Genomic DNA, 15,929 nt, shown 5'->3' with positions numbered 1-15,929 from the left:
GAGAGAGAGAGAGAGAGAGAGAGAGAGACCATCACCATTATCTTTTGAGGCAATCCCGAAAGCGGTCGAAGTAGAGTACATATCACCGACCGCTTTGGTTTATAATACTCTAATTAAGTATATTAATAATAATAAAATATTTTAACTACGTTTTCCAATTATGTCATGCTAAAATTAGCGATATGTGTTCATCTTTTGTTTTAGTTCCCCCTTTGTTTAGTTCCTCTCTCTCTCTCTCTCTCTCTCTCTCTCAGGTGACCGTTGACGTTGGACATCGGCCGTGGTTACTTATGTATACCGTAGTAAGGTAACGCCTTCTGCATTTTCACTAGGAAATTTCTCAGGTTTCGTGTAAACTTTAAATTCTTATCTCATGGACGTGTTTTCATTGAACTGTTTTACATTCCGATTGTCGTGCACAGATGAAACGAGTAATACTTAGCTTGCAGAATGGATATAAACAAAAAACAATGTGAATGGGTTTTCATATTAGCGTTTTAGCCCCTGTGTTCTTTCCCGCGTAAGAAAGTTTTCGATTGTAGCGTGCTGCCGTATCCCAAATGGCGACGTCTGGCAATTTGCTAGGTAGTTACGGGGGTTGGGAGTAAGCCGGGGGGTTTAGCCACCATGTGACGGCGTATACTGAATCTTTCGGGGATTACTCTTTTATGTAGGCTTATTATAGATGTCAGTGCAATGAAAGTGACGTATAATTTTCACGTGCTGCCATTTCAGTGTATATATAAAAGATTTAAGAAACATTCCTGTGAGTTCAATGCCCTGATCTTTCTGTTGAGGGCAAGTCGACATAGTGTTACATGTGGGAACTCGTCCGGACGTGAATTAGCGGGGCTGTCGCGAGGCTAGCTTTGGCTGCATGTTACCTACATGTATTTTGCTGCAAAATACTAGTTCGTTGTAGCAAGTCTGATAGTGAAATCGTCTTCGCCATGACATGAGTCCGAATATCGACAATGCATTCCTTACTTTTGTGTAACTGAAAGTTGGCGTTGAAGCAGACGGCAGCTGTATTTATTCTCTGAAAAACTGACGTTGGTCCGTCTAACGTGTAAGCAGCCAGTTTGTACTTGTCTACTTGGCTGAAGTTTGGAGCCACCATAGTTGGATGGCTGAATATACTTGGGAATTTTGTGCGGGTTTACGCTAATATTCCGTCTACCAGCTTGGTTTTCTGCAGGGTAGTAATTGAATACGATGGACACGATACTTGTCAACATTTTGAAGTTCAGAACTAGACCGAGTTTTTTGTTATGAGTGAGAAAAATAAGTCTTCAAATAAGTGTTAGTGTAATCGTTGAGTGTTCCGTCCCAATGCCGTTGTAACGTAGCTTATCGCCGTTCAGTTGTGGTGAATCACTAATATTATCGAGGAACGGATATTATAGTTTATAGGTTTTCAATGTTGTCTTAAGCAACAAAGCATTGTCAGCCAGCAAGATAGCTAAAGAATGAGGTTTAAGAAAGCACCTCTGAAGGCTCCCGGTGGAGAATCTAGCGATATTATCATAAAGGAAGAGATTGAGTCTTACTCGGACGCAACCAACGAGGAAATGCCAAACACCACTCACGCTGAAGAATCCTCACACTTGGTGGGCCTGGGGCGGCCTTTGGTGCAAGGCGTATCGGGCATTCTTCCTGCCCTGCAGCCTGCCAGAACCTCCGAGTCTTACTTGAACAAGGACGAGGAGACTCAGGCAGCGCAAGCCAAGCTCCGCCAGTATGAGGCTTTGGGACTCATCAAGGTCGAAGTGGACGAGGTAAGTCGGGGATGGGGTCGGGGTGGTTGTCCATGGATGGCGGGGGGAGGGGATCATATCATTGAGACCCATGATCCCGTCCCCGCTATAGTGCTCTCTCTCTCTCTCTCTCTCTCTCTCTCTCTCTCTCTCTCTCTCTCTCTCTCTTCGCACGCGTAAACGGTGTTCGCCTTGTCACTCACCGGCTAGGAGATGCGCTCTCTGTATATATGAATTACTCGCATTAATATTGCGAATTATGTACCATATATATAAAACTAGTGTAGTGATTCCCTCTTTATGGTTGTTTGTTAGACATTTGATATCGAAATCTAGCAGTCGGACTGCCTATGACATTTATTACTGGCCTTTTTACCATCTTTTGGGTGTAGGATGACCGCGGTAGTAACCATACTTAATTTTTTTTTTTTTTTTAAAGAATGAAGCCAAATTTAGATAATGATAAAAGTTCAGTTTATCTGCATTCCCACCACCACAATATCAGTACAGATTTCAGCATTCGTTAATATCCGAAGTATTTTATGAAAATACTGATTATAATTAAGCTCAGTAGCGTAAATGAATGAATCGGCAAATGACTGGCATATAGTAGTTTTCCCGGTAAAATTTTACAAGTTGCCAATAAGACTCCAGCCAGCCATTTTTGCACGAAAAACCATTTTGAGTTTTTCATGCAAAAATGACTATGAAATAATAGGGCACTAAAAGAACCTTAAAATACCAATATAACTTCACCAACGGGTGTTGACTGGTTACAATTTTGCCGTATTAGCTATGGAGGGGAGGGGTATTCTTACCTTATAAGTCGTAAATTTTCTAATTTTTTTATTTGTCATTTGCGAATAGTGTTTATGGGGTTCAAAATAATGAGAATGAAGAGCTCTTTTCAAAAATGTAAGTTACAATTTCATAGTGTGTATTGGCAACTTATAAAATAATACCGTTTTCCCACCGGTTAGGCTCTGCGCGTTCTTAATCTTGACCTTTAGTCGGAAGCACCATTTTTAATGAGGCCCCCCCCCCCTCCCAGCTGTCTATCAGAAAAGTTAAGTATATTTTAGTTTAACCAGACCACCGAGCTGATTAAGAGTTCTCCTAGGGCTGGCCCGAAGGATTAGATTTATTTTACGTGGCTAAGAACCAACTGGTTACCTAGCAACGGGACCTACAGCTTATTGTGGAATCCGAACGACATTATGACGAGAAATGAATTTCAATCACCAGAAATAAATCCCTCTAATTCTTCATTGTCCAGTTGGAGAGTCGAACGCTGAGCCAACAGCGTGCTACCAAAATGGGTTATTTCATAATTATATTTGGCAAATGTTTCTGTAGATGGATGCCCTTCTTCAGTGTAACAATCCCTGTTTATCAGAACCAACGCAGAGTTGGGCATCTTCCCCCCATCCTGTTACTGCGTTGTTTACCATCATTCATGGGTATACCACCTTTTTGGTGTATTTGTGCGTCTGGCAACAATATAGGACAGGCAACCACCTGGCCATGGTTAGTTGCATAGGCCGTGGCTCATACAGCATTATACCAAGACCACTGAAAGATAGATCTAGGTAGAACTAGGCTAATTATTAGCTCTGCTTTGGGTATTACCTTGGAAATTGACTTTTTCCATAGTAATTTGGTTGTTTATCAAGAATTTACCATTATCTTTTGTTGCTCGACTATAATTAACCTGTAATTAACCTCAGAACTGATTATATTGTTGCTGTTGGGCATGTGCCGTGTTATAAGGGAACTTTGGGTAAAAAGTGGAGTTTTCTTCACCCCAGGGTGCCCCGGCTAAGTAACACAGCCTACTAGGTTAGGTTAGGTTAGGTTAGGTAGGGTATATTAGGTTAGTATGGTTCCTTTTATAATAGATTTCCTTAGACAATCCTGTCTTGAACATATGGCTCCCTAAGTGTCTCTTGTATTCACAGGACTGTTCCATACAGTTCGTGCGGAGCTAATGCTTAGAAATACCTAAATCTATTTTTGCTGGTGTTGATTATATGCTGTACAGAAAACTTGATTGCGCTGAAGAAACTTTGGTGCAGTTTTTACTCGTTTTTTAGTGTCCTCCCTACAATTTAATAAAGGGGGGTAGGGAAGGTTAGAATTTTTCTGCACAAAGCCAATAGCAAATGTGAAAATAAGCAATACTTTAACTGAAGCATTTGGGAAAATTATATCTCGTGAATAATCTCTAAAAAGATTCGCCTTAAAAAAGAACAATGACGACGACAGGAAATGTGGCAATCAATCTTATAGCGGTGGATCATAACCAAACCTAGGATGCTGCTACCTCCCTGGGGATGGTGTAGAAAATTATAAATCCTATTAACCTTTGGTACTTGAAAAAATGCTTCCAGTCTTGCAGATCCCTCTCAGAGTCTTGTTGTGAAGAAAATTCAAATAGCCTGATCAGTTAAGTCTTTCTACATGTATTAAAGTGTCCACAGGAGGCTCACTCATTTTTACATGTTTTCACAGAAAGTAGTCATTGAAAATTGAAAGTAGTCATTGAAAATTGTGGATTCTCACAATATAAGAACAAGGACTTACTGATCATTGGAGGCTGTGTTTGTAAGATATTTAAAGGAAAGATGTAATCAGTGGATTTATGGGAACATACAGTAGTGTATATAAGTTCAAAACTCACAAAATCTGTTCATTTTCACAGCTTGTACTTTAGGAAAGATTAAACCCTTAAATGTTTACCAGGAGAAGTGGGATGGGTGTTGAAAATATTTTCAGACTTGAATGTGAGAAAAGTGGAAGTTTAGTTGGTAAAAATTGAACCATGGTTATTGTGAAAGGTGTGAATCATAAGTAGGTAGAGAAAGCAGTAGAGGTAAGGGCTTTACTTGCTCCAGTTTGCCATAAGAATTCAACAGTATCATTGTTTAGTTAATTCAAGATAAAGATCAAATGAAAACTTGGAAATTTTACGTAGCCCGCCAACAGTAATGAGTTATAAGTTTTTGTATCTTGATATTTTAACATACCCTTCACACTTTAGAAGAGAAAAAATGCTTAATTAACATTAATAAGTAGTATAAATCCATAGGGAGTCAAATAGTACAGAAGACATATAAATTGTAAAGATTACAGCCAATGCCAGAGAAATTAGATAAGTGTTATTGATGAGACAAGTGAATAATTAGTGATGGTTTTGTTTAAGAAACACAGTGGACAAGACCAGCAAAGAAAAAGTTAGAAATTGAAGGAACAAATTAAAGTATATAGAGACGTACACCCATTCATTCATAACTGGTGCCACAAACTGCAGTCAACCTTCAGCAGATATTAATGAGTTGCTGGAGAACATGCCATTAGTATTATAACTTGGTGTTAGGTAAATGGGTGACGGTACCCTTTAAAGGCCTTTGGAGCCAACTTTGCTTGGTGGCATGTTACAACTATTTGCAGAATTGGTGCTGGGTATATTGTCTCTAATGAAGATTAAAGTGTATCGCTAATGAAGAATAAAGCGTCAAGAAGAGTTTTAGCCACTTTATTCAAATGCATTTCTTCGCTCTTTCCCCCCCTTAAAAAAACTAATGCTATAAGAGAAGCTAATGATAAATAATAGCTCGGTTCTTTAAGGGAATGCTTTAAATCTAAAACTGGTTACCTGATAGGTATAGAAGGGGAAAAAATCCCACTGAAAGAACATAAAACTGTCAATTGACTGTGACCAGTGTCAGGCTTAATTGAACTAGGACTGGGGACTCTGGATGAAATTAATTTGTATTTTGCTTAGGTATACAGACCAGAGCTTTTAGTATAGGGAGTATCCTTCTGTGTTAGCAGGGAGATAGGCTATTTCTTGAGCTCCAATGTATTGAGCTCCGACATCAATGAAGCACCCCAGTTTTGATTAGCAAAATAAAAAAAAAATCAATAAAACAAATGAGGTTGCTCCATCAAGAGTTGGTTTTATTTTGGATCAAAGTACCTTGGCTTCAGCTACTACTGCATAGGGGGTTAAAGTTTTCAGTTGATATATTTAAAAAATATTTGCTTAATGCTTTTCATAGTCAGTGATTGTAATACTGTATTAATAAGCTTTCCTGACATTCTGTAGTATTTCCAATCCTTTTAGGCATTTCCTCCCACGCTGCCAAATGTACTTCGTTGGAAGTGACCTTGTTTATTCCTTTTCAATCATTGCCCTTAGGAGCAATAGTAATCTTGGTTTGATCCTACTCTCCAATACATCCATGATATTCCCCTTAGGATATTTGGACTTGAGATGCGACAAGATCAATAGAAAGAGTGCAAAATATCATTGTAACTTGTAACAAGACATTTCATAATATTTTTTGCGATTATAGAGGGTAGAAAAAAAAAAATAAAAGTATAATATAGCCTACAACCTCACATCGCATCGCCCAGAGCTTAGTTGTTCCTGAGGAAACTTAAGTTAAACCCTCTTTTTGATCTTGAGATAATTGCTACCTCCTTTTACATTGACCATGAGTCTCTCTCTCTCTCTCTCTCTCTCTCTCTCTCTCTCTCTCTCTCTCTCTCTCTCTCTCTCTCTCTCTCTCTCTCTCTCTGGTTGTAAAAATTTTCTCCATCCGGCTTTGTAGTTTAAAATACTTTACGCATTCCTGTATTATTTTAGTTAATAATAGTATTTATTCCCACATTCATAATTTTCTCAAATCCAAATTCAACCTTTACATGCCCCAAGGGCAGCTGAGCTTGGATATGAATCCTTTAAGGGGAGCATTTGAAAATATTGTTTATTATTAACCCTTAAACGCCGAAGCCCTATTTACAAAAACGTCTCCCGTATGCTGGCGGCGTTCGGGAGCTAGCGCTGCGGAAAAAATGTTTTTTCAAAAATCACAGCACGCTTAGTTTTTAAGATTAAGAGTTCATTTTTGGCTCCTTTTTTCTCATTGCCTGAAGTTTAGTATGCAACCATCAGAAATGAAAAAAAATATCATTGTCATATATAAATATTGGAATATATGACAGTGAAAAAAAACTCGTATATAGTTGTATACAAATCGCTGTAAGCAAAATGGTTAAAGCTAATGAGTTAATTTTTTTTAGTTGTATTGTACACTAAATTGCAATGATTTTGGTATATAACAGATTGTAAAACGATTAAAGCAACACAGAGAAAATATTATCACAAAATGATGCATGAATTCATAACGAGCGGACTTTAAAAAGTTTTTTTCAAAAATTCGCCATAAATCGAAATATTGTGCTAGAGACTTTCCAATTGTTTCATAATGAAGGAAATTGATTGAATATTACTAGACTAAGTTTTTTAGCTTACAATTGCATTTTTTTACCATTTCGATCGAGTTAAAGTTGACCGAAGGTTGATTTTTTTCTATTTATCGTTATTTATATGAAAATATTTCAAAAATGGTAAAAGCTAAAAGCATGATATATATTTTGTTGTATTCTATATGAAATTGCGCACATTTTGATGTATAACACTTTATGTAACGAATAATATAAAACGGCGAAAAAATTACGACAATGTGACTCAAGAAATGCTAGGATTTTTAGCGAAGTTCGTGACGCGGGATGGAAGGAAAAAGTTTTTTCAAAAAATTCACCATAAATTGAAATATTGTGCCAGAGACTTTCCGTTTGTTGCAAAATGAAGGTAAAGGATTGATTGTTACTAGAATGTAAGAATTTTGCTTATGATTGCGTTTTTCGAGCATTTCGATCGAGTTAAAGTTGACCGAAGGTTGATTTTTTTCTGTTTATCGTTATTTATATGAAAATATTTCAAAAATGGTAAAAGCTAAAAGCATGATTTATTTTTTGTTGTATTCTACATGAAATTGCACACATTTTGATGTATTAACACTTTATGTAACGAATAATATAAAATGGCGAAAAAATTACGACAATGTGACTCAAGAAATGCTAGGATTTTTTGCGGAGCGAAGGAAAAGGTTTTTTTCAAAAATTCACCATAAATCGAAATATTGTGCTGGAGACTTTCTGTTTGTTGCAGAATAAAGGTAAATGATTGATTGTTACTAGAATGTAAGAATTTTGGCTTACGATTCCGTTTTTCGAGCATTTCGGTCGGGTCAAAATTGACCGAATGTTAAAATTTTGTCAGTTATCGTGATTTAAATGAAAATATTTAAAAACTGTTAAAAGTTAAAAGAATGATTTATTTTTTTGTTGTATTCTACATGAAATTGCGCACATTTTGATGTATAACACTTTATGTAACGAATAATATAAAACAGCGAAAAAATTACGACAAGGTGACTCAAGAAATGCCAGGATTTTCAGCGAAGGAAAAGGTTTTTCAAAAATTTACGGATGCCCCTCAGGACACCCCAATGCTTCCTAGGGGTCGTAAAAGGCACGGGATGTGGTCCTTGGTCGCCTTCGGTCACACGTGGGCGAACAACACGGGCGCTGAGAAGCTGGGTCCTTTGGCTGCTCCAGCATCCCAGTCTAAAACTCGTCTCACACGCTCACTACCGACAGGCAGTATGCGCCACGGTCCTGACGGCTTTGAGATATCTCTGCAAACGTCCTGTTGCAGCACAAATACGCAAACACTCGCCAAAGTTCTGCAAAACACGGATGTGTCAAAAAATCGCTCTCGCACGGTCCGACGCTGATGCTGTCTGGTACGAGAAGGAGGGAATTCGCGCATGCGCGTCTGGGTGACGCTTATAAACAAAACAACAGCTTGATCCGTGAACTCCCAGCATCCCTCAAGGCGCGTGATTTGAAACCTTCCATAAACTAGGCCTATAATTATTTTTCCGCGAATATTTAAAAAAAGCATTTTTAGTCGACGTATGGTACATCCACTTGACATCCAACAGACAATTTTCGTCGACGTATGGTACGTCCATTAGGCGTTTAAGGGTTAATAACTCTGGTTTTTTATTATGAATCAGTTTGAAATTTTGGGCATTGGTTAGTTTATGTAGGCTATAGCAAAAAGGTCAGTATTCATATTTTCCTTCTCCCCCCAAAAAAAAAATTCTTTAAAAAACTCTGCCATAACTATTGAAATCTAGGAGCTGAAATTTACGTGGTAGACAGGTATTATAGATTAGAATAAAGTAATAGAGTGTTTTTTCATTTTTTTTTTTTTTTTTTTACAAATATTTTTTGATTTTTGAAAAATCTTGGATCGATTTCGTGGAAAAATAAATATTTTGGGACAAAGTAAAAAAAAACTCTATAGTTTTATAGACTATTTAGCTTTTATTTGCTTTTTGTTTCATTGAGATAGGTGAATTCGTGACGTCTTGAGTTTCCATTTGAAGGTCTATAACTTTAGTTTTGAGATATCGACCTCCAAAGTTTTATGATGACATTTTATGCTTGTTTGTCCATTTAATTGCTTGTTGTCTCACACTTTGAGATTTTTTTGACAAATTTGATATATATTGGTGTTATCTGTGATTATTATTTTATGTATATTGAATTATATTTTATATATTTAGGCTCCTGGTCCCCCTCATTCCTCTCTCTTGGAAAGAGTATTATCCCACAGTGTGGGGCGTGTTAGAGTTGCCCACACTCCTCTCTGTGGCCAGGTTATTAATTCATAATTACAATGTGGCTAAAAGGCTCCTGCAGCATAATCCTGAGTCTTTTTAGTTTCCTTCTTTGGCTTCACAGTCTTCGTCAAGCTGTGTCTTCTCCTCTCTGCATCTTGGATGTTCAAGGCTACATTTAGTTCTTCCGGACTGATGTCAAGCTCATATAGAAGAGATGACTTCTGGTAACCAAAATTATGGTCCAGGATAGCTGTTTTTGCCACAAATTGGAGATGCTGAAGTCCAGCAAACTTTACTTTGCTTGCTCTTTGCCACATTTTTTAATGAAAACTTTCATTCGTATTTGTGTCAAACCTCTCACACATCTCTCTAGAAGCTCAGTTGTAGTGAGAGTCTCATAATTTTCCTTGGTCTCGGCATGGTTTCTTCTGAACAAAGAAGTATTGCAAAGGCAAGAGAAATACAAAAAATTGACTTGCAAAGTAATATAAGTGCGCTGAATGAAAAGGCAAAGTAATTTAAGTGCGCTGAATGAAAAGTTTGTCAAACAAGGGCGAGGTTGGGCAGCGTGACGTCTTGCTTCGTCGAGAGCTGAGCTGCCACTGATCACCCAAGTGGGTACACTCCTTCACCCAACAGAGCCTCTATGCACTTGCGTTGGATATAGTTGCCATATACTGCATTTAGATATTCTTCTTTGATAGCTTAATTGAAATTATTACCGATATACTGAAGTTATCATAACATTATACAAAAAATGTAATTTTCTCAGTGATAGTAGAGTTACGGTTTTGGCTTATAACTCCAAAACTATTATGAATTTTTTAATAAAATTTTCTGAGAATATAGTCAAGAGGTGTTAGAGTCCGTATGTGAAATATCAGGAAAAATTTGGATTCTTTGATTTTTTCGTCAAATGCTCCCCGTAAGAGAACTGGCAACATAGCTCAAAATCTGTTCCACGTGTAAGAAAAAAACAAAAAAGCAATGTTTACATCGTTTCATTACTCAGTGTAATATGTTTCAAAAGATTTTAATATGATAAAAAGAATACGTGGTAATGGTTATTTTTTTTTTTTTTTTTTTTTATGTCTGTAGCGCTTTCAAATACTAAATAAATTGACTGAGAACGTTTGATTTGGCAGTGCACTTCCCACCCTTGCCCTGCCAAAAATGACAAAAAAGTTTGGAAATACTCTTGTGGCATGAAAACCTCGAACAGGTTTATTATAAAAATGTCATTTTGTTCTCCTTCTCGGCTTTCCAAAAGGAGGTGTGTATTTGTGACCGGGGAAAGCTCCTTCCTTGGGAGTTTCTGTCTCCACTCAAGGGGACTTCTCAAGTCTGATTGACCATGCTCGTTATTCAGCCTTCACTGCAGCGAAAATTATGTTTTCATCTTTTGAGCTTGACCACCTAATTTAGGATATATTTAAAGTATTTGAGACCATCAGTTTCCTTGACTGGATGGTGGGCGCATTAACCAAGAAAATTGAGGATCGTGCTTCGCTCCAAAAGAACTTTGCAGCTGACTGGCTCGGAGTCCTGTCGTGTGTGGACAAGGCAATTCGAGATGGGCCACAGAAGTGAAGAAAAGAGACGTGGTGTTCTTTTACCACTAAAGGAGTAACACCGTCCCAGAGATCTGCTCTTCTTTTCACTCCTCTGGACAGTATTAGCCTTTTTCCTCGAATGGCAGCAGAGAGGGTAGCAATGGAATTACAGAAAAAGGCTACTCACGACCTGCTTGCACAGTCTTCCAAGGTAATGAAGGAGTCTAGCCGAATGCCTGCAATTTCGTTTAATCCTCTGCCTTTCTCTCGTCTCCAGCCACGGCCTTTTCGAGGTAACAGAGAAGGAGATCAGTTTGCCCTATCAGCAAGAAATCCTCATCTAGACCATTCTCTAGCAAGTGAGACTTCAGTCCTCTGTGTACCTGTGGGCGCCAGACCCCTACACTTCAGGAACAGTGGGAAGCCAGGTCGGCAGAACCATGGGTCCTATGGGTTCTCAAGGAAGGATATGCCATCCCCCTCAATTAGAGTCTGCATTTGTTGCCAGTGTCGTTCTCTTTAGGCTGAGAGGTTTTCGGCCCTTTCAAAGGAAGTCACTGCTCTTCTCCACAAGAGAGCTATAGAGGAGGTAGAAGACTTGTCATTGGATGGGTTTCACAACCACCTCTTTGTAGTCTTCAAAACCTCCGGGGTCTGGAGGCCGTTTCTGTTTGTAAGCACTCTGAAGTCTTTGTCCAAACCGCGAGGTTCAGGAGGCAGACGAACAGCTCAGTTTTCGCTGCAGTTTCCCAAAGAAGATTGGATGGTCTCGATAGACATGAGAGACGCTTTCTTTCATATCCCAATACACCAGGATTCCAGGAAATTCCTGAGATTTGTCTTTCAGAACAAAGTTGTCCAAAATTGGGCTCTATGCTTTGGGCTGTCAACAGCCCCTCAAATCTTCACCAGGGTTCTTGCTCCTGTATCTTAATGGCTTCATCTGATGGGTGTGAAAGTTTTCCTATATCTGGATGACTGGCTCCTACGATCATCATCCCAGAAGAAGTGCATGGACGACCTTCTCAAAACCCTACAGTTAGCCCAGGAGTTGGGCATTTTAATCGGCCATGAAAAGTCCCAACTAGTCCCTTCCCAGATGATGGTCTATTTGGGGATGAAGATAAACTCGGGCTTTTCCATCAGAGAAGAGAATACTATCATGCACCCAAAAAGTCTGTCATTTTCTGAGTCTTCAGACCTGCTTGCCCAATAAGTGGATGATCCTGCTAGGGACTCTCTCCTCCATAGAGATGTTCGTTCTTTTGGGGAGACTGCGTGCAAGGCCTTTGCAGTTATTTCTGAATGCCAGTTGGAACAGGAAGATTTCTTCCAGATTCCTTCGTATTCCCCATCACAGGAATTAAAAGAAGATCTTGAGTGGTGGCTCGTAGAAGAAAGGTTCCACTCATGGAAGTCCCCCGTCTCATCCAAACCTGAACCTCTCATTGTTCTCTGACGCATTGGAACTAGGTTGGGGAACGACACTTGGATGCTTGGAAGTGTCAGGGGAGTGGTCCCTTTGAGAGAAGAAGCTGCACATAAACTTGAAGGAGTTGAAGGTGATTCACCTGGCTCTTCAACATTATGCCACAGTAACTCGAGACTCGGTGATTGCGGTTCATTCCGACAACACAAAGGCTCTGGCTTATATTCGAAACCAAGGAGGCACTCCCTCTCTGTCACTGTGCTAGTTAGCCAGGGATCTCCTTCTTTGGGTGCACAACAACAATACACAGGTTCTCACCCAGTATGTTCAGGGTAAGTTAAACGTATTAGCGGACGAATTGAGCCATTGCAAACAAGGCCTACCCACGGAATGGTCGCTGAATGCACAGGTGTGCTCCAACCTGAGGAAATGGTGGGGAACGCCTTGTATTGCTCTCCGGCACTGGACCCTCAGGAATGGGCTATGGATGCTATGCTTCAGGATTGGTCACACCTGGAAATGTATGTCTTTCCTCCGTTCAGTATAGTAAGAGACATGATCAACAAATTCAAGACTCCTCATCATGCATCGATGATCCTAGTAGCTCCTTTTGGGCCTCAAAGGAGTGGTTTCCAGACCTTCTGGAACAGTCTCTCTCTCTGACAGACTTCAAACTGTCAGGAAGCTTGTCAGAGCAAAAGGATTTTCAAGAGAAGTTGCAAATGCTAACGCAAAATGTAGACACGAGTCTTCTTCAAGGCTCTACCAGGCTAAGTGGTCAGGTTTAGGAGATGGTGTAAAGAACATAACATCTCTTCTTCTTCTACCTCTGTAGTCCAACTAGCCAAATTTTTACTTTACCTAAGATCTTTGAGAGGCCTTTCAACATCTACAATAAAGGGTTACAAATCCATGCTGAACTCTTGTTCAAGCATAGAGGTGTGAACATTTCCTCACACCCGGGCATTTCAGACTCGGTCAAGTCTTTTGACACCAGGAAACGGAAGTCTCAGCAGCCAGTGTCTTGGAACCTATACATAGTCCTACATTGGTGGTCAGGCCCTCCTTTTGAACCTATGTAGGTGCCCTCCTTTAGGGATCTGTCTAGAAAAACACTTTTCTTAATTGCTTTAGCCACAGCAAAAAGAGTCAGCGAGTTACAAGCTCTGGACAGACAAGTTGGTTTTTCACAAGAGACAGCTATTTGCTCATGTATTTTAGGCTTCTTAGCCAAAAACAAGAACCCGTCTAACCCTTGGCCTCGTTCTTTTTCCGTCCAGAGTCTTGCAGAACCAGTGGGACCTGCAGAACAAGAGAGAGTATTGTACATCGAGAGAACCAAGAATATCAGAGGGGATTCTTGTAACCTCTGGTGTTCGGTCAAGACAAGACTTTACATCCTCTCTCCAAGAATGGTATCTCTTTTTGAGAGACACAATTAATTGTAGTCTCACTTGGGAATTCAGGAGAATAATTTACCGTTGCTAAAGGTAAAAGCACATGAGGTACAGGCAGTAGCCACTTCGTTGACTTTTAAAGGCAGCCTCTTTCTAGCTACCATAATCAATCGACTTCTTGGAAGTGCCTCTTGGTCTTCACCAACTATTATCCACATGATGTCGAAACTGTTCGAGGACTACAGTACGCTGGGTCCGTTCTCCATGGCTGGTGTGGCACTAGGGAATGAGGGGTAGGAGTGATCCTCCTATTTCTCTGTCTCCTAGCCTTGATTAAGGTTGTTGAGTTTTTGGGGAGGGGGGTTTACTTGGTACCTGGAGTACCCACCAATCTTTGTTTTTAATGGATGGGTAATACTGTATATGTTTTTTAAGTGGTTTACAGGCAATATAGTTTTATGGTTGTGTGTTAGTTGATATCTATTTTTCGCCCAGGGCAAGGGCAATTGATTTGTTTAAGCTTTGTCTAGTCATAGAAGTACCCCCTGAACACAAAGCTCCCACCGAAGTAGGGGCAATCTTGACACTAATGGTCATGTCCCTATGGGTCGAGATGAGCAACGACCAAGAGGCAGTATCTTCCTGCTCTTGCTCTCTCCCCCAAGTAAGGTTACAACAAGTATTACCACAAAGCTAGCCTTTTTTTTTCTGTTTCAAATGCATTCCTCTATAATGTTTTTTTGAGTAGCACATGTCCATTCTTCCCACCTCCTGTCAGTTTGGAATTCAGCTTTGCAATTACTTGGTAAGTTTCATATATAAAAATTATATTTTTATAACAAAATAAGGTTTTATATATACTTACCAAGCAAATACATGAACAGAACCCGTCCCTCCTTCCTGTACATGGACATAGAGCATAAATGAACTGAGCTCTTCAGCTATGTTATTCCTATTCTCCCCCGAAAGTGGGCTGGGTACTTACCTGCACCAAAATAAAAGGTGCTACCCCAAATTTTCATTTCCTAGGCTGCTGTTTAAAGTAGAAACTATAGCTATGTAATTACTTGGTAACTAAATATAAAGCCTTATTTTATTATAAAAATGTCAAGATTGGGATTACTGTATACGAAAATTTTGTTTTTGGTCTATTAAGAGAAGTGTTTGTCATTAATCTCTCTCTACTTTCCATTCCATGCTCAGCGTGTTGTTAGGAGGCATAGGCCAAAGGCAGGTGCTCATTAATACATTCATGTTGCTGACCACAGTAAACCACAGTTTTTATAGTTCTGTTCATTTCCTCTTGTATATGTGCATGTTTTCATGTGATAATGCAGTGTTTTACTTTTTTTTTTATACTTGCAACCCCATTATTAATGTGTAAATGTTACCATTAAAAACAAAATTTAATGAGTATTGTGATGCTTGAAGATAACTATCCCATATTTATGCTACAGAATTTTGCATATTGAAAGGTGATATTTGGTATGCAGTGAATTTAATAAGAGATTGATGGCTTACTTGTCAAAAACTGAGCAATTTAAAAATGGTTCAGATAGTGGCACAGAAAAAAGCATGCTGTCAGTAACCAACAAGTAAAGTGTACCATCACTGTGGAGATAACACTACAAGTAAATCTGGAAGTAAAACATGAAACATTCTATCGCTATCATCTCATTTCATCCAGTAATTGCTACAAATAAGATCAGAGTCCAGTTAGGCCAAGGCCTCGATGAGGTAATCCCCCACCCCTGCAGGGGTGAACCCAGTCTTTAGGTAAAATTCTCCATTCCTTCCTTTTTTCCTTCAGTATAAGTTTAATCTTAGAATGGTGAAATTATTGCAATATGTACCTTCGATCCTGAAATAGAACAAGACGGGGCTGCCTCCTCCATCAGTGTGTCCCCCCTGGCTCAAAGGTTGGGGGGGGAGCAACAGAGATAATATCTGACCCCTCTCCCGAAGCTTCCTAAGACGATGCTATGGAAGAATGGGAAGGGGTAAAATCTTCCAAGGAGAAGAAGCAACTGGAGGGAAGATTGGACAAGGAAGAGGAACAAGAAGCCAAAGAAGCAGCCATCGAAGGAGGAGAAAACCCCTTTCAAGAAGGTGCCTCCAACTTCCTCCTCTGCTGCCTCTTTTTGGTAAAAATCCTCCACTGCTCAGGAGGCCAAGAACAACATTCAGAACAGGGATGAGTAATATTACACACATTAGCTCTGTACCTACTGCAAGTAGAATGAGGATCA

At 39.4% G+C, this 15,929-nt stretch overlaps 1 protein-coding gene across 10 annotated transcripts in view; it reads left to right on the top strand.

The window, feature by feature from the left end:
* Positions 1–15,929, top strand: part of LOC136826278 (cellular tumor antigen p53-like) — an 83,184-nt gene that overhangs the window by 7,094 nt on the left and 60,161 nt on the right. Inside the window, exon 1 of one of the 10 annotated variants that reach the window (XM_067083465.1) lies at positions 596–1,778. The exons of 8 other annotated variants lie outside the window; for them this stretch is intronic. In XM_067083465.1, the coding sequence (XP_066939566.1) occupies positions 1,470–1,778 (309 nt within the window). In that variant the 5' untranslated portion in view covers positions 596–1,469. Of the gene's footprint in view, positions 1–595; positions 1,779–15,929 lie in introns of those variants that run through there. One more of the 10 variants, XM_067083468.1, reaches the window with a different exon arrangement.

The sequence above is a fragment of the Macrobrachium rosenbergii genome, chromosome 40 (genome assembly GCF_040412425.1).
Source record: "Macrobrachium rosenbergii isolate ZJJX-2024 chromosome 40, ASM4041242v1, whole genome shotgun sequence".
NCBI classification, from domain to species: domain Eukaryota; kingdom Metazoa; phylum Arthropoda; class Malacostraca; order Decapoda; family Palaemonidae; genus Macrobrachium; species Macrobrachium rosenbergii.
Note: the sequence above shows the minus strand (reverse complement) of the source record. Positions and strands in the feature narration are given on the sequence as shown.